Source organism: Pongo pygmaeus, chromosome 6, assembly GCF_028885625.2.
Source record: "Pongo pygmaeus isolate AG05252 chromosome 6, NHGRI_mPonPyg2-v2.0_pri, whole genome shotgun sequence".
In the NCBI taxonomy this organism is placed as follows: Eukaryota; Metazoa; Chordata; class Mammalia; order Primates; family Hominidae; genus Pongo; species Pongo pygmaeus.
This window is the reverse complement of record NC_072379.2, coordinates 137,462,298-137,487,160: the sequence shown is the minus strand read 5'-3', so window position 1 is coordinate 137,487,160 and position 24,863 is coordinate 137,462,298. Positions and strand designations below refer to the sequence as shown.

The 24,863-nt window shown below is 39.7% G+C and overlaps 1 protein-coding gene across 2 annotated transcripts in view; it reads right to left on the bottom strand.

The window, feature by feature from the left end:
* TRIM24 (tripartite motif containing 24) overlaps positions 1-24,863 on the bottom strand; it is a 125,984-nt gene that overhangs the window by 61,656 nt on the left and 39,465 nt on the right. For both annotated transcript variants that reach the window (XM_054494687.2, XM_054494688.2), the window contains exons 2-4: positions 19,928-20,046; positions 8,458-8,605; positions 4,485-4,617 (exon numbers count right to left, since the gene is read on the bottom strand). In XM_054494687.2, the coding sequence (XP_054350662.1) occupies positions 4,485-4,617; positions 8,458-8,605; positions 19,928-20,046 (400 nt within the window). The remainder of the gene's footprint in view (positions 1-4,484; positions 4,618-8,457; positions 8,606-19,927; positions 20,047-24,863) is intronic.

The following is a 24,863-nucleotide window of genomic DNA, read 5'->3' as shown; positions in this document are numbered from 1 at the left end:
AGAAAGAATTCATTTTTTTGCCATTCTCCAGACAAGTTTGTATAAGAAAGGGGATTTTTTTTTTTTTTTTTTTGAGAGGGAGTCTTGCTCTGTCGCCCAGGCTGGAGTGCAGTGGTGCCATCTCGGCTCACTGCAAGCTCCGCCTCCTGGGTTCACGCCATTCTCCTGCCTCAGCCTCCCGAGTAGCTGGTACTATACCCACCACCACACCTGGCTAATTTTTTTTTATTTTTAGTAGAGACGGGGTTTCACCATGTTAGCCAGGATGGTCTCAATCTCCTGACCTTGTGATCCGCCTGCCTCGGCCTCCCCAGGTGCTGGGATTACAGGCGTGAGCCACCTCGCCCGGCCAAAAGGGGCTATTTTTACCTTAACTATATGGTACATTCATCTGTGTCATTTGCATGTGTAATTTTCTTTGTGGGAAGGTTTAAAATTATGAATGAACATTAAAGGACTATTCTGACTTTCTATTGTATTTAGCATAAGTTTTGTTAAAAAGCTTCATTTTCTAAGAGTTTTCCAATATCATGTAAAAATTTGCATTATTATTGACAGATATCCTTTTTATCTTTGAAAATGCATTTGAAATATGGAGTAATGCCACCTTCCTACTCCTGGTAGTGGTTATTTGGGCCTGCTCTCTCAATCACTCATACAGAGAATTGTTGATTATTTACTAGTCTTTTGAAAGACTGAATTTTTGGCTTTGACTATTTCTACATTTGTCTTTATTATGTTTCTTTTAAAACCCACTTACTTTGGGTTTAATTTGCTACTTTTCCTAAACTGCAATAAATGTTTAGTGAATTGACTTTATCCTTAACATATAACATATGCATTTAATAATATAAATTGTCCTCCAAATATGGCCTCAGTTATTAAAAAGAAAAACCTCAAGGCTTGATTGACTGATGTTTTCACTATCATTCAGATCAAAATGTTTTCTAACATCTACTGGAATTTCTTCTTGATTAAATGTATTAAACTGCTTATTTTAAAATAATTTCAAAGTTAAATTTGCAAGCATATAGAGATCATATATCTCCTTATACAGATTAATCAATTTTTAGTTTGCCTCCTCACAGCCCTTTAACCCCTTAATAATTCAGTGTGCATTTCCTTAAAAAAAGGATTTTCTTATGTGCCCACAGTACAGTTAAAAAATGACTTTGTTACAGCACTTTAACCTATAGACCATGTTTCTTAATTATATCATTTGTCTCAATAATGTCTTCTAAATAATTTTTTCCTTTAATCTAGAATTCCAGGATTGTGTATCAGTAGACTTTAGTTATCACAAGAATTTCATTTCCAAATATATGGTATTTTTCAATCTTTTCAAATTTAAGACTTTAGCATATGATATGGTCAGTTAAAAATATTTTATTGTAAGAATGTATATTTTGGGGTACAGTGTTCCATAATGTCCATAAGACGTTATGTTAATTGTGCTATTCAATCTTATTTATCTTTTTTTTTTGAGACGGAGTTTTGCTGTTGTCGCCTCGGCCAGGGTGCAATGGTGCCATCTCAGCTCACTGCAACCTCCACCTCCTGGGTTCGAGTGATTCTCCTGCCTAAGCCTCCCGAGTAGCTGGGATTAACAGGTGTCAGCCACTGCACCTGGCCCTTATTTCTCTATCTTTACTGATTTTTTAGTCTGCTTGTTTTGTTATTTATTTACTTACTTATTTATTTTTTAGAGATAGGTCTTGCTATGCTGCCCAGGCTGAACTCAAACTCCTGGGCTTCAGCCATCCTCCCACCTCAGTTTCCCGAGTAGCTAGGTAGCTCGCACTTACAGGTGCCTGCCACTCTGCTCGGCTTCAATTATTGCGTAAAGTGGTAAGATTTTCCACTGTGACTACGGAGTTTTCTATTAGTTTGAAATTCTGTCATTTTTTTGTAAGTTTATAACCTGTATAAATTTACAACTCATATCTTTTAGATGAAGAGAGACTTTCATCCTTACAAAGTGTCCCTCTTTACCTCAAATAATGGATTTTGTCTACTATACCGTCTTGCCTTTGGTTAATATTTATATGGTGTGTCTTTTCCCATTAAGTATTTTATACATTGAATTTTTAGATATTTCTCATAAAAAGAAAATAGCACATTTTTCTATTTTCCTTCTTATTCAGTCCGAAACCTGTCTTATAATTTGGAACATTTTGTCTGTTCACACTTAGTATAATTATAGTATATTTGTAGATCTACCAACTTACCAAGGCCTCATTATATTCCATCTGTTCTTTATTTCTTTTTCTCATTTTTTTGGCCTTTGTTTATACCGATTAACTATTCCACATCCCCACAACTCTCCACACCTTGGTAATTATATGTACTTATTATTCTTTTAGTGACTACTCTAGACATTACAAAAACAGATTTTTACATATCATCTAATATTGGTACTTTTCACCCTCTTCCTAGACTATGCATGGACCTTAGAACATAAATTCCATACCCTTTTAGTACATTTGCTGCTATGTGATATACATATACACACAACACACCAACAAGATATTATTGTTTCCTAAGTCAACATTCATTTAGATTTACTCTTACCTATTGCTCCATATTCCTTTCTGTATCTCCTATTATTTTTCTTCTGCTAAGAGGTACTTTAAGTGAGAGTTTATCAGGGATATGCTCTCCCAGTTTATTTTGCCTGAAACGTTTTTCATCCACCTTCATATTTAAAGAATATGCTTACCAGGTACAGAATTTTAGATTTGAAAGTTACTTTCTTTTTGCACTTTAAAAATATTACTTTCTTAATTATCCTGCTAGAGGTTTGTGCAACTTCTTAAGTATGGGCTAAATGCCTTTCGTCAGCTTCTGTAAGTTCTCAGCCATTGCATTCTGTCTTCGAATATTGCTTCCTTCCCATTCTCTGTACTTTCCATCCTTCTTGGACTGCAATTACATCCACATTAGATCTTCAATCTCTTCTACTTTTCATCCTCCTCTTGTTGATGATGCTTCTTTCTGGATATTTTAATTTTTTTCTAGCTCATTAATTCTCGTTTCATGCTATGCCAAATCTGTTCTTAAGCACTTCTACTGAGTTAATTTCAGTTACTGTAATTTTTAGGGTTTTCTTTCTTTTTTTAAAGACGGGGTCTCATCATGTCACTTAGGCTGGAGTGCAGTGGCACTATCACTGCAGCCTTGAACTCCTGGGCTCAAGCAATCCTCCCACCTCAGTCTCCCAAGTAGCTAGGAATACAAGCACACACCACTTTGCCCAGCTAATTTTTTGTGGGGATGGGGTCTCACTATGTTCACATTGTCTAACTGCCTAACAAACCTGGTTATTTCTAATTCTGTGAATACTGTTTTTGCAAAATTCATTATTGAATAAGTTGGAGGCCTCGATGTTTTCTTTGTCTTTCTAGCAAGGATTTACATTTGATTCTACGAGGAAACTTGAGGAGCCAGCGATATGATTTCACTTTAATCCAATTTTAGTTGCTGAGCTTTAGTCCCTGTGAGGAACTACTTATTAGCTAATTTATCTTTACTATAATAGTGTAGACTTTCAGGGTCCCAACTCAAGACAAGGAGACGCATTCACCATGCATGATCCTTGCACTCTAAGCTGTGACTTCTCAGCCCTGTGAGCCTATCAAAATTACTCCTCAATCTCTGGGCAAATACCTCAAGGGGAGAAAAAGGCTCCCACCATTCTTAGCCCCAACTCCAACCCAATCCTGTCCAATAATGCTTTACTATTTTATTTGCTCTAGCATTTCATATAGACAATTTCTGTATTTTGTGCAGGTTTTCTAGTCATTCTCAGTTGGTCCAAATTATCTAGTCTGCCATTATTGGGAGCCTAGACCATCATAAGCAATTATATTTGTATCAATCCAAATCTTACTGTCTAATTCATCTGTTGCTGACCTGAATGACTGTTGAGATCAGATTTAAAAGTAAGCTTTGCTAGGAACTATAATGAACTGGAAAAGGTATGCCTCAAATGTTGACATGAAAGTATACAGACCCAGGGCTAGAAAAGCTTCTGTTTTCTCAAAAAAGCCAGAAATCTAGATATTTAAAAAATGTAAAATCTCCCCATTTTACAATGCTGGCAACTAGTTCTATATATTTTAAAACAGTGTGTTGGCCAGTGTTCTCAACTCAGGATGATTTTGCTCCATAGGACATTGCCAATGTCTGGAGCCACATTTTGTTGTCACAACTGGGGAGGGTTAGAGGGTTGCTACTGGCAACTAGTTGGTAGAGGTCAAGGATGCTAACCACCATATAATGCACAGATCAGTCCTCAACAATAAAGAATTACCTAGCCCAAAACATCAATAGTGTCAAAATTGACAAACCCCAGTACAGGCCAGCATAGTGCTGGCCAGACAAAACCTATCTGCAGACTGCCATTTGATGAGGGTTGGCAGCAGTCCTCTTTTGGCCTCTAAAGCTGCATATGAATCTATATATATAACCAAAGATGCTGGTACCTATGCTCTTTATGTTCTAATAACTGACAGTCTCGACATGTCAGTTTGTCACATGTCTCACAGTACAGCTTCAGCTGCTCCTTTTTATGAAAAGGACAAAACACTGGTCGCTGGCTGGTGACACCAACTGCCTCTGCAGAAACAATGGGAGACAAAGAGAAGAAAATTAACATAATTGAATAGTAAATAATTATTAGATTGCCCATTTGAATTCACATCTATTGATATAAACACTACAGCTTCACCTATTCTATACCATAACTTTCACTAAGAATTACAGATATTAAGATATCACATATCGTCAGCATTTCAGGAAAAAAAAAGTAAATAACCTTTTCATTTTCCAAGTAGAAATTAACATTAGTTCAGGAGTAAATGAAAGAACTAAGTGTGTAGTTAAAAATATGTTTTATTGCATTAAAAAGTCCTAAGACAGCCCTGGTAAATGAGTATGAACCACCTGGATGTCTTCTATCCTAAATATGGGAGGAGATTTTTTGAAAATACAATTTGAAAAATCAAGCCTGGCACAGTGGCCCACGCTTGTAGTCACAGCTATTCAGGAAGCTGAGTTGAGAGGATCGCTTGCTTGAGCACCAAGAGTTTGAGTCCAGCCTGGGAACACTGTGAGACCTCACAGACAGAGACAGAGAGGCAGAGAAAGAGATGGAAAAAGAGGGAGGGAGAAAGAAAATATAATAAAAATGCCTAAAAGGAGTAGTCAAATAACCCACTTTTGTAAAAATCCTAACAGAGGATACCCATTAACACAGAAATAATAATGTTTTCATTATTACACTCTAGTTTTCTAGTGTGGGGATAAAACTGGAAAATGTTTATGTCATAATGTTAAGTGAAAAAATCAGAATATGAATAAATATGGTTAAATAGTAAACCTCAGTTATCTTACTAATAATTAAAGGCAAAATCCAAACATTTCAGAAATAATCTTACCTCCAGAGATAATTACTATTAATAACCTGGTGTGCACTCCTCTGGTTGTTTTTCTAAATATGGAAGTACATATAGTATAGTGCAGTGTTACATTTTATAAAACAATAAATGGTAGTACATATATTGTCTTTTAAAGATTTTTTTTCTCACTTAACTCTACCTTAGATGCCTTTCTGTATTAGTATATATATCCACCTCATTCTTATTTATTAACTGTATAGTATTTCACGAAATAGATACACCACTATACCACCTGCTGAGGATATTTGTAAGTTTAATGCTGAAATAAACATATGAAAATTATAAATCATTTAAATGTTTCCGTAAGGTAAATTCCTCATGGTAGAATTGTTGAGTCAAAGGGTAATTCATACAGAAAAAAGCTAAATAATTGTGCCAATTTGTACTCCAACCAGTGTAGAGTGGCTATTAACCGTATTCACAGGGGGAACTCTCAAAATTTTTCATCTTTGACAATTTAATAAATGCAAGAGAGAGAAAGCAAGAGAGAAAGAGAGAAGACACACACTTTACTATCTTAGAATGCATTTCTTTAATAACTGAAATGAAACAACGCTCAGTAATCAGCCATTTGCATTTTTTTTTTATAATGCACAAATCAGTCCCCAACGATAAAGAATTATCTAGCTCAAAATGTCAATAGTGTCAAAATTGACAAACCAGTATGCTGGCCTATACCAGGCGCGGTGGCTCACATCTGTAATCCCAGCACTTTGGGAGCCCAAGGCGGGTGGATCACTTGAGGTCAGGAGCTCGAGACCAGCCTGGCCAACATGGTGAAACCCCGTCTCTACTAAAAATAGAAAAATTAGCCAGGCGTGGTGGTACAGGGATTACATAATCTCAGCTACTTGGGAGGTTGAAGTAGGAGAATCGCTTGAAACCAGGAGGTGGCGCTTGCAGTGAGCCGAGATTGCACCACTGCACTCCAGTCTGGGTCATGGAATGAGATTCTGTCTAAAAAAACAAAACAAAACACACACAGAAAAAAACCCTAAGGTAACCTGAGAGGAATTACAGATAAAATTAATGAACTAAAAAACTGATAATTAGATAAATTCAAGAAATATTTCTGAAGATACAAATATATAAACATGTAGAATTCGGAATGAAACTGAAAATAACCAGATAGAGAAAAATCGGCAATATATCACAAGAATATTAAAAGCACAACACATCAAGATGAAATATGGAATTAACTCCAGCAATGCAAAGATGGTTCATTCTTTTTTTTTTTTTTTTTTTTTTTTTTGAGACAGGATCTCACACTGTCGTGCAGACGGAGTATAATGGCAATGATCACAGGTCACTCCAGCCTCGAGCTCCCTGGTTCAAGTGGTCCTCCCACCATCTCACCTCCCAGGTTGTTGGGATTATAGGCATGTAACTATCACACCCAGCTAATTTTTTTTTGTAGATAGGGTTTCACCATGTTGCCAAGGCTGGTCTAGAACTCCTGGGCTCATGCAATCATCCCATTTTGGCCTCCCAAAGTGCTGGGATTACACCAAGTCTTTCACTAGTCTCAAAAAAAAAAAAAAAAGGTTTTGCTACATTTTGATACATGCTATTACATGGATGAATCCTTAAAATAATAATTACATATGCTAAGTAAAATAAGTTAGATATCAAAGGACAAATACCATGTGATTACACTTGCGTGAAGTATCTAGAATCAGCAAATTTATAGAGACAGAAAATAAAGGCTGGGTGCAGTGGTTCATGCTTGTAATCCCAGCAGTTTGGGAGGCCAAGGCTGGCGGAACACTTGAGGTCGGGAGTTCGAGCTTAGCCTGGCCAACATGGTAAAACCCTGTGTCTACTAAAAATACAAAATTCAGCCACGCATGGTGGTGCACACCTGTAATCCCAGTTACAGGCAGGAGAATAGCATGAACCCAGGTGGCAGAGGTTGCAGTGAGCTGAGATCGTGCCACTGCACTACAGCTAGCCCTGGGTGACAAAGCACGACTCACTCTCAACAAGAAGAAAATAGGTTAGAAGTTACTAGGAGCTAGGGGAAGAAAACTGGAGTTATTATTATTATTATTTGAGACGGAGTCTCGCTCTGTCACCCAGGCTGGAGTGCAGTGGCACGATCTCGGCTCACTGCAAGCTCCGCCTCCCGGGTTCACGCCATTCTCCTGCCTCAGCCTCCCGAGTAGCTGGGACTACAGGCGCCCGCCACCACGCCCGGCTAATTTTTTTGTATGTTTTTAGTAGAGACGGGGTTTCAACGTGTTAGCCAGGACGGTCTCAATCTCCTGATCTCATGACCCACCTGCCTCTGCCTCCCAAAGTGCTGGGATAACAGGCGTGAGCCACCGCACCCAGCCAGAAAATTGGAGTTATTACTTAAAGGGTACAAAGATGCTGATTGGGGTGATAAAAAAGTTTTGAAAATAGTAGTGATGGTTGCACAATGTGTAAATGTAATAAATACCACTGAATTGTACATTGAATAGTTAAAATGACAAATTTCATGTTGCATGTATTTTACCAAAATTAAAAACATATGAGTGAACTGTACATTAAAAACAAGACAATAATAATTACAGAAAACTAGAAATAATAATTACATAAAAAAGCCTCTCTGGCTATCCACATATCAGACAAATATCATGATGCAGGTTTACAACAAGAATATCAAAAGGAAAAGAGTTATAAAATATTTAAGCCCACTCTTTGTTGTTACCTCAGAGATAAAAGAAAAATAAGAAAAAGCAATTTTTTTCTCCATTTGTTCTATATTCACACCAATTGAAGACATTTATAGAAGCAGGAGGACAGGCAGTATGAATGTAAAACAGGGTTCTACATCTATTCGTACTTTCCAACATTTGTAAGTACTTAAATTTCGATAATATAAACCTCTTTTACTTAAAAGAGTATATTTAATACTTATCAAAACAAATGTGTCAAAACAAGTCAATACAGGAAGGAAGAAAAGACAGGGGGAAAGATAGAAGGAAAAAAATGAAAAGAACTCATTTATTACCTGGAGATACTTCCTCTTTCTGTCTGACAGTGTGGTCTTTTGTGAACTTTACCCTCTGATGAGCTCTGATACATGTCTTGCAGAGCCATTCAACACACTCTACACAAAACCCATTAGCTTCTGCGTTGTCCTCACAGCTTGTACACACCTGACAAAAGAACCATGGCACATGAATTTTTGAGAAAATGAAAAGATGGTACTATCACGAGCTATACATACATGATACACCAATCATACCAGGCTAAATCAGTTAGCCTCCTAATGGTGTTGGGAAACTTTAAACTGACCTTGTGTGTTACATTATACACATAAGAAATGAAAATACTGTGAAGAGACAAGAATATAAGTACATTTTCTCCTTAATTCAGCATCCCAAATATTTCAACTAGGTATTTCCCAAACATTATGCTAGGTGTGAGAACATAACAGTCAGGAAAAGCAAACATGGTCGCTGCCCTTATGATAACTACAGTCTTGTAGATAGTTGCAGGTTAAAATCCCAGTTCCCTCACTAGCTCAGTGGTCTTGGGCAGGTTACATAGAGTACTCATCTTTAATATGAGGGTAATAATACAGATATTACTGAGTAGTTGTGAAGATTAAATGTGAGGCAGATGTACATTATTAGAATAAGCACATCAATATATAACTACAAACTGAGAATTACCATAAAGGAAATCTATGGGAAGTTATAAGAGCATATGATGAAGAAATGGATCTCATTTTAGTGGGATTGGAAGGCTGGGGAAAGCATGAGGAGAGATTACCCAGTGAAGGCTTTTACTTCTAGGAAGGGAGAACAGCATGTACAAAAAGTCCCAAGCAAGAAGAGCAGGCAGGTTCAAAGAACTGAACAAAGGTAAGCATGACTGAAGTGGTGCGATTGAGGGGAAGACTGGCAAAAGAAGCTAAGACAAGAGACAAGGGCCAGATTAAGGAGAGTCACAAGGCAATTTTGGTGTTTGTCCAAATAAGTCTATTAAAAGCTTTTAAGAAAGTGACACGGCCAGATTTGCATTTTTATGTCACAATGGCTACAATGTAGAGAACAAATTAGAAAAGGAGCAAGTGTTTCTGTATAATGACAAGCTACGAGGATTTTTCAGTGGCTTTGGTGAGGGTTGCTGGAAGTGGGATGTGGAGATGAGAACAGGTTTGACAGTAAAATTTTTTTCCACTTCACTCAGCAGTTGACACTAACCAAATTCCAAATACCTGATATGTCCATAAACCAAAACCTACCTTTTCTCTGCTCTTATCATCTTCAATCTTTTTAACATCACTTGATACCAGTGACTCCTGCTTCCTGGAAATCATGTGAATTCCTTAATACCTGCCAATCCTCCTATCTCACCTGATTGTCACTGTGGATCCCACCCTTCCTCCTCTGATTCTGTAGTTTTTGATTATAGGGATTGATCTCATCTACTTCCTTAGCCTCACACAGCATCTCTAAAAGGATGTAATCTAAAATTTAATCTCCACAGTAAGCTATAAAAAGAAATAAGTAATTTCTATTTACACCACTAAGGAGAGATTGCTAGTACATAAAATAAAATAAAACAGGAAAAGTGTGTGTGTGTGTAATGCTACTGCTTATTCAAGAAAGATGGTACTATGGTTTGGATCTGTGTGCCTGCCCAAATCTCATGCTGAACTGTAATCCCCAACGTTGGAGGTGGGGCCTGCTGGGAGGTAGGTGTATCATGGGGATGATTTCCCCCTTGGTGCTGTTCTCATGACAGTGACTGAGTTCTCACGAGATCTAGTTGTTTTAAGTGTGTGGCGCCTCCCCCCTCTCTTTTTGCTCCTGCTCCAGCCATGTGGATGAGCCTGCTGTCTTCACCTTCTGCCATGATTGTAAGCTGAGCAGATGTCAGGATCATGCTTCCTGTACAGCCTGAAGAACCATGGGCCAATTAAACCTCTTTTCTTTATAAGTTAACCAGTCTCAGATATTTCTTTATAGCAATGTGAGACCAGACTGATACAGAAAATTGGTACTGAGGAGTGGGGCACTGCTATAAAGATACCTCAAAATGTGGAAACAGCTTTGGAACTGGGTAATGGGCAGAATTTCAAACAGTTTGGAGGGCACAGAAGAAGGCAGGAAGGTGAGAAAAATTTTGGAACTTCCTAGAAATTTGTTAAATTGTTGGGACCAAAATGCTGATAGTAATATGACAATGAAGTCCAGGCTGAGGAGGTCACAGATGGAAATAAACTTATTGGGAAATGGAGCAAAGGTCACTCTTGTTACACCTTGGCAAAGAGCTTGGTTGGACTGTGCCCCTGCTTTAGGGATCTGTGGAACTCTGAATTTGAGAGATTATTTAGAGTATCTGGTGAATGAAATTTCTAAGCAGCAGAGTTCAAGATGTGATCTGGCTGCTTCTAACAACCTATGCTCATATGTATGAGCAAATAAGTGACCTGAAGTTGGAACTTAGATATTTCAAAGGGAAGCAGAGCATAAAAGTTTGGAAAGTTTGCAGCCTGGCCATGTGGTAGAAAAGAAAAGCCCATTTTCAAGGGAGGAATTCAAGCAGGCTGCAGAAACTGGGGGTAGGGGGAAGGCCTTGAAAGCATTTCAGAGACATTCTGAGCAGCCACTCTTGTCACAGGCCCAGAGGCCTAGAAGGACTGAATGGTTTTACAGGCCAGGCCAGGCTCAGGGGCTCACTCCCCTTCTCAGTCCCTTCACAGTCCCCTTCACAGTCCCCTTCACAGTCCCTGTGTCCCAGCCTCTCCAGTTCCAGCCATGGCTCAAAGAGGCCCAGATACAGCTCAGGCCGCTGCTTCACAGGGTGCAAGGCATAAGCCTTGGCAGCTTCCATGTGCTGTTAAGCCTGCAGGTACACAGAATGCATGAGATGAGATTTGGAAGCCTCTCTCTGCCTAGATTTCAGATTCATGGAAAGGCCTGGATGTCCAAGCAGAAGCCTGCTGCAGGGGCAGAGCCTTCACGGAGAACCTCTACTCGGGCAGTACAGAGGAGAAATGTGGGGCTGGAGCACCCACACAGAGTCCCCACTGGGGCCCTCCCAAGTGAGCTGTGAGAAGAGTGCCACTGTCCTCCAGAACCCAGGATGGTAGACCCACCAGCAGCTTTCACCTTTAGTCTGGAGAAGTCACAGATACTCAGTGTCAACCTATGAGAGCAACCTATGAGAGCAGCTGTGGGGGCTGAACCCTGCAAAGCCACAGGGGTAGGTACAGCTGCCCAAGGCTTTGGGAGCCCACCCCTAGTACCAGTGTGTCCTGGATGAGAGATGTGAAGTCAAAGGGGATTATTTTGGAGCTTTAAGATTTAATGACTGCGCTGCTGGGTTTTGGACTTGCGCAAGGCCTGCAGCCCCTTTCGTTTGGCCGATTTCTCCATTTTGGAATGGGAGTATTTACCCAATGCCTGTACCTACATTGTATCTTGGAAGTAACATGTTTTTGACTTTACAGGCTCATAGGGAGAAGAGACTTGCCTTGTCCTTCTCATCTCAAATATAAGACTTCGGACTTTTTGAGAGTTAATGCTGAAATGGTTAAGACTGGGGGACTGTTGGGAAGCATGATTATAGGGGCTGGGGTGGAATGATATGGTTTGGATCTGTGTCCCTGACCAAGTTTCATGTAGAATTGTAATCCCCAATGCTGGAGGTGGGACCTGATGGGGAGTGACTGGATCATGGGGGTGGATATCCTCCTTGGTGCTGTTTTCATGGTAGTGAGTTCATATGGAGATGTGTTCATTTAAAAGTGTGTGGCATGGCCGGGCGCAGTGGCTCACGCATGTAATCCCAGCACTTTGGGAGGCTGAGGCGGGTGGATTACCTGAGGTCAGGACTTCGAGACCAGCTTGGCTAACATGGTGAAACCCTGTTTCTACTAAAAATACAACAAATTAGCTGCACATCTGTAATCCCAGCTACTCAGGAGGCTAAGGCAGGAGAATTGCTTGAACCTGGGAGGCAGAGGTTGCAGTGAGCCGAGACTGGCCATTGCACTCCTGCTTGGGCAACAAGAGTAAAACTCCATCTCAAAAAAAAAGTGTGTGGCACCTCCCACCCTCTTTTGGCTCCTGCTCCGGCCACATGTAAGACAAGCCTGCTGCCTCTTCACCTTCCACCATGATTGTAAGTCTCCTGAGGCCTCCCCAGAAGCTGAGCAGATGCCAGCATCAGGCTTCCTGTACAGCCCGTGAAACCGTGAGCCAATTAAACCTCTTTTCTTTATAAATTACCCAGTCTCAGGTATTTCTTTACAGCAATGCAAAAACAGAGTGATACAGATGGGATGGAGTGGGATGATTTATTTTTAAATTGTACATTAACATAATATTTAAAAACGAAGGATAATCCATAAAGGACATTAAATAGTTACCTATAAGGTTGGGAAGAAATAAGGTAGATGGGTAGACAAGACAGGGATAGAAGTTTATAGATTTTATTTTCAAACAACATGAATGTTTTACATGTAGTTATACAATATTTTAAAAATTTAAATTCCTAAATGTCAAAAGCAAAATTTAATAAATGAACCTGCCTAATCAAGTGGGTGACTTAACTACACAGAGAAGATTTATTTATTTCAGGTAACTTTAAAACATGATTTGATTGGCTGGGCACAGTGGCTCACATCTGTAATCCTAGCACTTTGGGAGGCCAAGGCAGGTGGTATGCCTGAGCTCAGGAGTTCGAGACCAGCCTGGGCAACATGGTGAAACCCTGTCTCTACTAAAATACAAAAAATTAGCCGGATGTGGCAGTATGCGCCTGTAGTCCCAGCTACTCTGCAGGCTGAGGCAGAAGAATTGCTTGAACCCGGGAGGTGGAGGTTGCAGTAAGCCAAGATCGCACCACTGCATTCCAGCCTGGACAGCAGAGTGAGACTCCTTCTCTTTAAAAAAAAAGAAAAAAGAAAAAAATACACACACATGATTCGATTGAGTATCTCCAGTGCATACATATAACTGCTGTCTTTCTTGCTTTCTGTTTTGATACAAACATTCTACAACTTCTATTTTCAGCTCCAACTCCACTCTACTATAAACTCTTATTCTGCAAGCAACATTTATGCTTTACAAGCTGGTTTCACATTCGAGTCTAACAACGGGTAGTGCTGGAGGGAGAATGCAATGTCAGAAGAAGGCACTTGATTCTCATAGTCGGCTTCCTCTTTTCTTCCTATCTGCATGTAACTTCTGTGAGCATCACACTAGTGATGCTGCTTCATCCCAGGTGCAGCAGTTCCTTCCTACAATGGAGCTAGCTCTAGTTTGCAGTTTTTCCAATATCTGTAGAACCAGCTTTACTGTAATCCACTTCAGAGATGCCAGCACCACTACTTCTGCCCGTCAGAAGTCTGAGTCCCAAGCCAAACACCCAGACCCCATCACCAGCCAAGATGCACTTCCTTCTCAGGTGTTTAAGTTACACAAGGCCCTTCCTCTGAGCTTTTATCTTTTAATAATTCCATCCTTTTGCATTTGTTCCCTCAGCTGCTTCTCAAAGTTGCTAGCTCTGTGATACTTAGAGTGCTGTGGTGCAATCTTGGCTCAATGCAACAACCCCCTCTGGGTTCAAGCAATTTTCCTGCCTCACCCTCCCAAGTAGCTGGGATTACAGGCAGGTGCCACCACGCCCGGCTAATTTTTTTGTATTTTTAGTAGAGACGGGCTTTCACCATATTGGTCAGGCTGGTCTCAAACTCCTAATCTTGTGATCCACCTGCCTCAGCCTCACAAAGTATTGGGATTACAGGCATAAGCCACCATGCCCGGCCTTATAATTCTTAATTTTAAGAATTAAAATGATTCCTAATTGCACCAAGACTGTATTATATATTACGCATATGAATTATGCATATAATATATATTACATATATTATACATATATAACATGTATATTATACATATATATTACGTATATATTATACATATATATTACATATATTATACATATATATTACATATATATTATACATATGTTACATATATTATATTTATATATTACATATATATTATACATATATATTATACATATATATAAACTTTTTTTCCTAGAGAAAACAAATTACATCAATGCAATTAAGAACCAACATTTCGGCTGGGTGCAGTGGCTCAGGCCTGTAATCCCAGCACTCTGGAGGCTGAGGAGGGTGGATAACTTGAGGTTAGGAGTTTGAGACCAGCCTGGCCAACATGGTGAAACCCCGCTCCGCTAAAAATACAAATGAGCACCTGTAATCCCAGCTACTAGGGAGGCTGAGGTAGGAGAATAGCTTGAACCCAGGAGGCGGAGGTTGCAGTGAGCTGCGAGTACGCCACTGCACTCCAGCCTGCGTGACAGAGCGAGATTCTGTCTCAAAAACAAACAAACAAAAACTCAATACAGGCCGGGGGCATGGTGGCTCACGCCTGTAATCCCAGCATTTTGGAAGGCTGAGGCAGGTGGATCACCTGAGGTCCGGAGTTCGAGACCAGCCTGACCAACATGGAGAAACCTCATCTCTACTAAAAATAAAAAATTAGCCGGGCATGGTGGTGCATGCCTGTAATCCCAGCTACTCGAGAGACGGAGGCAGGAGAATTGCTTGAACCCAGGAGGCAGAGGTTGCGGTGAACCGAGATCATGCCACTGCACTCCAGCTTGGACAACAAGAGTGAAACTCCATCTCAAAAAAAAAAAAAAAAAAAGTCAATATATACTTATACTTTCTTTTACAAATAAAGTCTCTGCCGGGCATGGTGACTCATGCCTGTAATCCCAGCACTTTGGGAGGCAGAGGCGGGCAGATCACAAGGTCAGGAGTTTGAGACCAACCTGGCCAACATGGTGAAACCCCGTCTCTACTAAAAATACAAAAAATTAGCTGGGTGTGGTGGCACAAGCCTGTAGTCCCAGCTACTCGGGAGGCTGAGGCAGGAAAACCACTTGAACCTGGGAGGAGGAGGTTGCAGTGGGCCGAGATCACGCCACTGCACTCCAGCCTGGGCAACAGAGCGAGACTCCGTCTCTAAATAAATAAATAAAGTCTCTGTTAGATCATTCCCTGAAAGGCCTAGATAGGTGACCAACTCAATGATGATGAGCACCCACTGTACCATACTGTGGTCTCCAAATACTATTTCCCATGAAAAGGAATCAAGGCACCTAGGAGAAATGGCTGCTTCAAGGTCTAGAACAGAAAAAACAGCAAGGGAGACAGCAATGACTACTGCAGACTCAAACAGAGGGACACAGACACACACACACACAAACACACACACACACACACACACACTCCACTTATTAGTCACCTCTGAAGAATCCTAAGAACTTAACTTACTGCTCTAAAAATTGGCAACTAAAGGGAAGGAATCAAAATTGAACTGACCTTTCCTGGATGAACTATAGCTCAGGGTAATCAAAGAATTGATGAAGGAAGCTTAAAGAGGAATAATAGAATTAAAATGTCACTATTTTTCAAAGCCCTAATGAAATACGGGATCTTGGCAGTGATCATTAATGGCCATTAATATCAGAAAAAAAGAAAGACAACCAGACACCATATGCTTCCTGATGAGCATACACATGGACATATGGATCAAAATATTCTTACCCTTCTCCCACAACAGAACCAGAACCTAAACAAGCCACTACATTTTTATTCATAGTTTCACGAGATATATAATCAGCACATTAAATGACTTTATGGAAATTATCAGCAAAATTCAGAATAAAGCTAACTCTATTGAATATGCAACTCAGTTTATGCAACAAAAACGTTAAATGGGAAGAAAAGGAAAGCAAGAGAAGCAGAGGGGTAACTTGAGATTAGGTTTGAGACAAATCAACCAAATGTACTGTGTAGGCCTTGTTGGATCCTTATAGAAACAAACCATTGTTTAAAAAAACCTATAATATTCAGATCCATTTGATTACTGCTTAGATATTTGATAATAATGAGATCATTAAGCATTTAAAAAAAATTTTTTTTTTTTTTGAGATAGGGTCTCACTCTGTCACCCAGGCTGGGGTGCAGTGGCATGATTATGGCTCACTGCAGCCTCCATCTTCTTGAGCACAGGTGATCCTCCAACCTCAGCCTCCCAACTAGCCAGGACTACAGGTGCACACCACCACACCCAGCTTGCTTGCTTTTCTTTCTTGTTCATTCATTCATTTATTCGCTCAGACAGGGTTTCACCATGTTGCCCAGGCTGGTCCTTTTATTTTTACATAGAAATTCATATGGTAGTTATGTTTACAGAAAAAATATTTTATTGAAGTACATACCAAAATATTTACAGATGAGGCCGGACGCAGTGGCTTATGCCTGTAATCCCAGCACTTTGGGAGGCTGAGGTGGGTGGATCACCTGAGGTCAGGAGTTTGCAACCAGTCTGGCGAACATGGTGAAACCTTGCCTCTGTATAAAAAATTAGCCAGGCGTGGTGGTGGGCACCTGTAATCCCAGCTACTTGGGAGACTGAGGTTGCAGTGAGCCAAGACCTCGCCATTGCACTCCAGCCTCGGCAACAAGAGCAAAACTCCATCTCAAAAAAAAAAAAAAAAATTACAGATGAAATCATATAATGGCTGGAATTAACATCAATGTAATCTAGTGGTCGGTGGTGTAGTATCAGAGTATGCACAAAACAAGAGTTGATGGCTTATTGATCTAGGTGATGGGTCCATGGGCGTTTGTTATGTCAACTGTTTCTTTAGTAATGCTTGAAATTATCTACAACAAAAAGTTTTTAAAACTTTTCAAAATCTCCAGCTCTGAACTCTCTTTAGAGCACCACTCTAACCATGGATGACACCTCTACTTTACAGTCTCACAGGCAATGCAAACTCAATCCCATTCAAAACCAATTTATTATCTCTACCTAACTCCCACCCTCTTTATCATGATCTCTGTGAAAGGCACCATCCAGGCAGTAAAACATCTCTCACCTTCCACACCCAATCAGGCATATCAAGTTCTCTCTGGGTGGTAACTTCCTTTCCTTATTTCTACCATGCTAATTCAGCTCCCACTACCTCTTGCTAAGTACTGCCTGGTTCAAATTCATCCCCCATATGACCTCTCCAGTCTCCATCCTCACCAAATGCCCCCAGCAGCACCCTATTCTCATACCACATTTCCTACCCCAACCCATGCATGCCCAGTATCAACATTTAGGATGTCTAAATGTTGGACTCCATCTCTAGTTTAACTTCTTCCTACTATGTTTCTGTGACAGAAGCAGACTAAATAAACATAAACATACTGAAAACTAATTGATCACATGGAGGTATAAAGCAGCCTCTTAAACTTGTCCTTTGGATTAGAATCCCTTTAACTCTCATGTCCTATTATCATCATTTTATGTCATAGGAATATCCTATCTGATTGACATTTATTTATGCTACTTTACATTTGAGGATTACTTATGCTACTGTATTTTTGAGTTTTCTGGATTGAGCATGCACAAGTACTACTATGAATATGACTAATGTATGTCTAAGGTAGCTATAATCACATGTAAAGCAAAGTGACATGACGCAATGGAAGACGGAAACAAAATCATTTGTATTTAGAAGAGAACTTTCAGAGGACTTAAGTGCTCAACACTGTAGCCTACATAAATAATTATGTTTCTTTAAGTGTGGTTTCACAATTAAACAATTAGAAAGTTTATCTCCCACAGCAAGCCTGTCTGTTTTGGCCTTTGATAAGGTTCACATCAGGAAGAATTGTGGATACTTTCCAAACTACAAAAACAGGTATTTTAGTCAGTAGTAGCTATGTTCATTTAAAGTGAACCTTAAATTCCTGTAGTTCTACCAAGGAACAAAAAACTAAAAATTCAACAAAAAGTACAGAAATTAACCACGTGATTACTAAAGAGTCCTGAAAAACATAGCTAACAATTGCTTTTCCCTAACCAGATTTAGTTCTTTCCCAGATCTTCTGTTCCAAGTTAAGGGAACTGCTTAGAGGAATCATCAATCAATCAAGATCCAGAAGTACACTAATACACTATACTTAGCACAAGCTGTAGAATTAATCTCAACATGGCTAACCCCCACTGGAGTACTATAGATTATGCATGATAGATTTGACATCTAGATTTAAGAAGCCAACAGAGATGTTCTACATGTGGGTTATAGAAATTAGAAAGAAAAGAAAAACACCATTGGATCTCTAAATCCAACACCTTGGACAATGCTACCAGATGAGCCTTTAGTTAGCTGGGCATGGTGGCATAAACCTGTAGTCCCAGTGACTCAGGAGGCTATGGTGGGAGAATCACCTGAGCCCAGGAGTTGGAGACTGCAGTGAGCTACAACTACATCACTGAACTCCAGACTGGGAGACAGAGTGAGACCCTGTCTCAACAACAACAACAACAACAACAAAAACAACAACCCCCAAAAAACAAATGAAGCTTTCAAAGTAACACCATGCAGAAAAGAAGGCTTTCTTAAAAATGTAAAAACCTTACTAATCAAAGACATGGTGTCTTTCACATGTATCATTATAGAGCTTATCATTAAAATAGAAAAAAAAGTGAAAAACTGAGCTTGAAATAAAAATCTCATTGTCAATACACAGTAAAAGTACAAAGAAATGAAATAATGTCAAATACAGAATAATGGTTTCTCTGGAGGAGACTGGAAAGTGGGTATGCAATCAAGAGCTTCTGGACTGTCACTGTTTCACTGTTTTATTTCTTAAGGTGAATTATTCATTATTCTTTATATTCTTTTAAAATGTTATAGAATTTTATAGATCAATTATCTAATGTTTGGCTTCTTTTATTTTAGAGATCTCCAGCATTTTAGGTTGCCTCATCAATAGTTGGCAAAAGAGGCCAGCCGCAGTGGCTCACGCCTATAATCCCAACACTCTGAGAGGCCGAGGCGGGTGGATTACTCGAGGTCAGGAGTTTGAGACCAGCCTGGCCAACATGGTGAAATGCCATGTCTACTAAAAATACAAAAATTAGCCGGGCATAGTGGCGCACACCTGTAATCCCAGCTACTCATGAGGCTGAGATGAGAGAAGCACTCGAACCCAGGAGGAGATGGAAGTGAGCCAAGATCGCACCACTGTACTCTAGCCTGGGCAACAGTGCAAGACCCCATCTCAATTTAAAAAAAAAAAAAAAAAAGAGGCCAGGTGCGGTGGCTCACGCCTGTAATCCCAGCACTTTGGGAGGCTGAGGTGGGCAGATCAAGAGGTCAGGAGATCGAAACCATCCTGGCTAACATGGTGAAACCCCATCTCTACTAAAAATACAAAAAACTAGCTGGGTGTGGTGACACACGCCTGTAGTCCCAGCTACTTGGGAGGCTGAGGCAGGAGAATGGTGTTAACCTGGGGGGAGGAGCTTGCAGTGAACGGAGATTGCGCCACTTGTGAACTCCAGCCTGGGCAACAGAGTGAGACTTCGTCTCAAAAAAAAAGAGCTGGCAAAAGGTTCAAGATGTAATACACTTACCTGATTTGACTTTTCTACTGTACTGCTGGGAACCTCAGTAGTGTCCTTCACAAAAAAGTTATCTATGATATGTCTCTCTGCACATTCTTGGCTGCAAACTGGGCATCGAATGACTCCAACTGGGAAAAACAAAATTATATTCTAAGTTTTAATACAAACATACTGAGTACTTAACCAATACATCTCATTCAAACTGTGACTTTGTTCTTTTTCAATGTCCATTCTTTTTAAATTCATACCTGCTGTCACTTAAAAACAATTGTCTATGTAAATATACTAATTTTATCTATACATCACACATGAAATATTAAACGATAAATAAATTCTTCATAATTTTAAATGAAATGCCTCCCTTCCCCCACATCATCATGAGCTAAATGCTTTTACTGTTTAGCAACTTCTCTAGCAGTGGTTTTCCAACAGAAATGTACAGAACCATATGGGAGATTTTCAAAAGAACAAGGAGCTCAGGTTTTCTCTAGACCTGCAAAATTAGGATTTCTGGAAGTAGAACACAGACATGCTCCTTTTGTTTAAAATCTCCACAGAGATTGTGAAACACCATTTCCTTTTAACAAATGCAAATAGTATTCCTTTGAACAAAAAAGAATGGTCTTTCGTAGTGCTTGGTAAAAACAATAAATAAAAATAACAAACAAGTTAAAACTCTAATATAAATGACCAGTTAATGGGTGCAGCACACCAACATGGCACATGTATACATATGTAATAAACCTGCACGTTGTGCACATGTACCCTAAAACTTAGAGCATTAAAAAAAAAAAAAAAACTCTAATATAAACTTGATGCCATATAAACTATGGAAGACTGCAATAAGGTTCCCAGATATATATTTTAATGAAATGCATAAGAACAAATACAAAGTAATCCAAAGGCCAATTTCATATGTATAAACAAACAACAAACATTTAATGAAAAAAAATTTTTTTCACAATAGCAACAAAAATATATTAAGTACTTAGAAATAAATTTTAAAAGATTGTGAAGGTCATTGTGCAGGAAAATATTAAGCTATATTTTAAAATATTTTAAAATATCTAAATCATGAAGAAAGCATGTTGATGATAGTGAAGATACCAATGCTCCCACAAACATATCTATAGATTCAAAGCACCTCTATTAACAATCCCAACAGAAATTTCCACAGAATTTTCACAAGCTGAGGGGACATGCCTACTAACTAATAAAACCTACTATAAAGCTATAACAATTAAAATGGTGTGATATTTTTTAAGGCTTACATAAATGTACACTTTATATATATCAGATGTTCACCAGAAATCAGTGGGAAAAGGGATGAACTTTTCATGTTGCTGCAACAACTACTGGGGGTGGGGAATGAAATTAGATCCCTACTTTATCTGATCTAAAAAAAATAACTACTTTGAGTAGATTAACAACTATAAAACTTTCACAAGAAAATGTAAGAGAATATCTTTGTGACCTTGGAATACAAATTTATTGGAATAAATTTTTAACCAAGAAACAAAAAGCAAGAGCTATAAGGGAAAGATTAATATATTCATCTTTGTTACAGTTCTTTGTTACAGAACTACAGCTAGTGAAAATATTACCATGAACAAAATGAGAAGACAAGCCTCAAGCTGGAAGATCTATCTAAACACACAGTACTGGCAAAGAATTAATACTTAAAATCTGGAAAGATGTCACAATGCATTTCAGAGAAGATGGAGTAAACGTAATTTTCATTATGCCTCCAGCTTCACACGGCTAAGAACTCTAGACATTCTTTATAAAACATTAAGTGTCACCCCCATTTTACAGATGAGGAAACTGGGTGCTACGACTGGCCCGTGGTCACACAACCACTAATGACATGTCATGTGCACACTCTACAATGTAAGTATTTAAATGGAGATATAGCATGGACTGTAAAACTGTACAAGACCTAGATTAGCCCTCTTCATTGATTGCTCTGTAACTCCTAATCAATCTTTTTGAGCCTCTTTTTCATCTTCTGTAAAAGAGTAACACATGATAATCATCACAATAGTTAACCTACTGAGAACTTGCTGTGTTCTAGTTATTGTGCTCAATATTCCAGGTCCATTAGAACAACTCTGAGGCAGGATTGTTGTAACGATTTTACATGAGTAAATGCACAGAACAGGTCTAGCCTAGGCTGGTACCTGGTAAACCTGGGCAGTAAGCCCTGTACTGTCCAGCTAAAATCAGATGACAATAGCTGGCTCTTTCTGAATCAGGTAGATGAGGACCAGCACAATCTCATCTACACTGACTCCCTCAAAGAATGATCTCTAAGGCTACAAATAAATTCTGAGTCATGGATATACCTCTACCTAATAAGGAACATGAAACCAAATGTTAGTAAATCCTAAATTTACATCTCTACCAGAACTTCATTCCCAAGCCCCAGATGTACCTTTTTTTTCAGTACTAGAAAAACAAAGCACTACATATTACACAGTAGATACAATCATGAGCTGCATGACGGTTTTTTGTTGTTGTTGTTACTGTTTTTTTGTTTTGTTTTGTTTTTTTGAGACGGAGTCTTGCCCTGTCTCCCAGGCTGGAGTGTAGTGACATGATCTCGGCTCACTGCAACCTCTGCCTCCCTGGTTCAAGTGATTCTCCTGCCTCAGCCTCCCGAGTAGCTGGGACTATAGGTACGTGCCACCACACCCAGCTAATTTTTTGTATTTTTAGTAGAGATGGGTTTTCACCATGTTAGCCAGGATGGTCTTGATCTCCTGACCTCGTGATCTGTCCACCTCAGCCTCCCAAAGTGCTGGGATTACAGGCGTGACCCACCACGCCTGGCCACTGCATAATGTTTTTTTAGCCAACAATGGATCGCATATATGTCAGTGGTATCATAAAATTATAATGAAGCTGAAGGCCGGGTGTGGTGGCTCACACCTGTAATCCTAGCAATTTGGGAAGCCGAGGTGGGCAGATCACTTGAGGTCAGGAGTTCAAGACCAGCCTGGTCAACATGGGGAAACCCCGTCTCTACTAAAAATACAAAAATTGGCCGGGTGCAGTGGCATGTGCCTGTAGTCCCAGCTACTCAGGAGGCTGAGGCAGGAGAATTGCTTGAACCCCAGGAGGCGGAGGATGCAATGAGCCGAGATCGCACCACTGCACTCCAGCCTGGGTGACACAGTGAGACTCCATCTCAAAAAAAATAAATAAATAAAAATAAAATGGAGCTGGAAAATTCCTATCACCTAGCGAAAGCTGTGGTAATATTGATAATACTGTGGTGCAATGCATTACTCATGTGTTTAGGGTGATGCTGGTGTAAACAAGCCTACTGAGCTGCCAGTCATATAAAAGTAAATAATGTTCTAGGCCTCCTTCATATGCACTCATCACTCACTCCCTGACTCATCCAGAGCAAATTCCAGTCCTGCAAGCACCACCATGATAACTGTTTTATACAGGTGTACCTTTTTTTTTTTTTATCTTTTACACTGTATTTTTCTAGGTTTTAGATATGTTTAGATATACAAATACCATTGTGTTACAGACGAATACTACAGTATTCAGTACAGTAACATGCTGTGCAGATTTATAGCCTAGGAGCAACAGGCTGTACCATATTCTCTTGGTGTGTAGTAGGCTAAACCACATACGTTTGTGTAAGTACACCCTATGATATTTATACAACAAAATTGCCAAAACTGCACCAACATGCCTGGATAATTTTTTTTTAATGTACAGACTGGGTCTCACTATATTGCCCAGGCTGCTCTCAAACTCCTGGGCTCAAGGGATCCTCCTGCCTTGGCCTCCCAAAGTGCTGGGATTACAGGCATAAGCCATGGTGCCTGGCCTTATTCCTTTTTTTTTTTTTTTTTTGAAACAAGGTCTCACTCTGGTTGCCCAAGCTGGAATGCAGCAGCATGATCTTGGCTCACTGTAGCCTCCATCTCTTGGGCTCAGGTGATTCTCCCACCTCAGCCTCCTGAGTATCTGGGACTACAGGCCTGTGCCACCACACTCCACTAATTTTTTTGTATTTTTAGTAGAGACAGGGTTTCACTATGTTGTCCAGGATGGTCTCAAACTCCTGGCCTCAAGCAATCCGTCTGTCTCAGCCTCCCAGAGTGCTGGGATTACAGGCATAACCCACCATACCTGGCCTCTTATTCCTTTTTTCTACAAATGAAATGTTTCAAGCTTTTGGGTTTTAAGATGTGAATATGATTTGTTATCTCCTTTCTGTGAAGTTTGAGTTTCTAAACCCAAGCATAATGCAGGGCTTATGTTTTGACATTATGTGCTAGGAATGGCTCGCACTTCTTTGACTGCCTAGCTCCACAAAAGAGATGTACGTGGATTTAAAGTCTCTTATTACACACGGTAGATCACAACACAAGTGAGTTAAATGACAGGATCATGATATGGATCACCACCAATCCAGCAACTTTATTCCAATATCCATGACAGACAAGGGAGAGGATATATATAACGCAAAATAGTGTCGTCCGTGGTCCTGTCAATACTACTAATGGTATTGACTCTTACATACATAAATAACAAAAAAACAAAAAACAAGTAAATGCTATCTACAAGAAATCTACTTCAAATATATATAGAGAGGTTAAAGGAAAACAAAACAAAACAAAAAAAACAGAATGCTAACAGATACACATTCAAATAATAAGCATATGTACAGGGCAGTGCTCCAGGTTACCTTGAATCAAGCCAGTTCCCTGCCCTGCCCCACACCTTTGTGTAACTGTGTAACATGCTGGGAATGAAGCATCCTGAGACAAGGAGGAGCTGGTTGGAAGAGCCTCCGTTTCTGTTCCTGTCATTCCCTCCACCCTCAAACAGGATGTCCTCCAATGCTTTAGCCCAGTGAATCATGTTGCTCCTGGGACATAAACCTTCTTTCCTGGGTCCCTTAGCTGCGATCCACAGA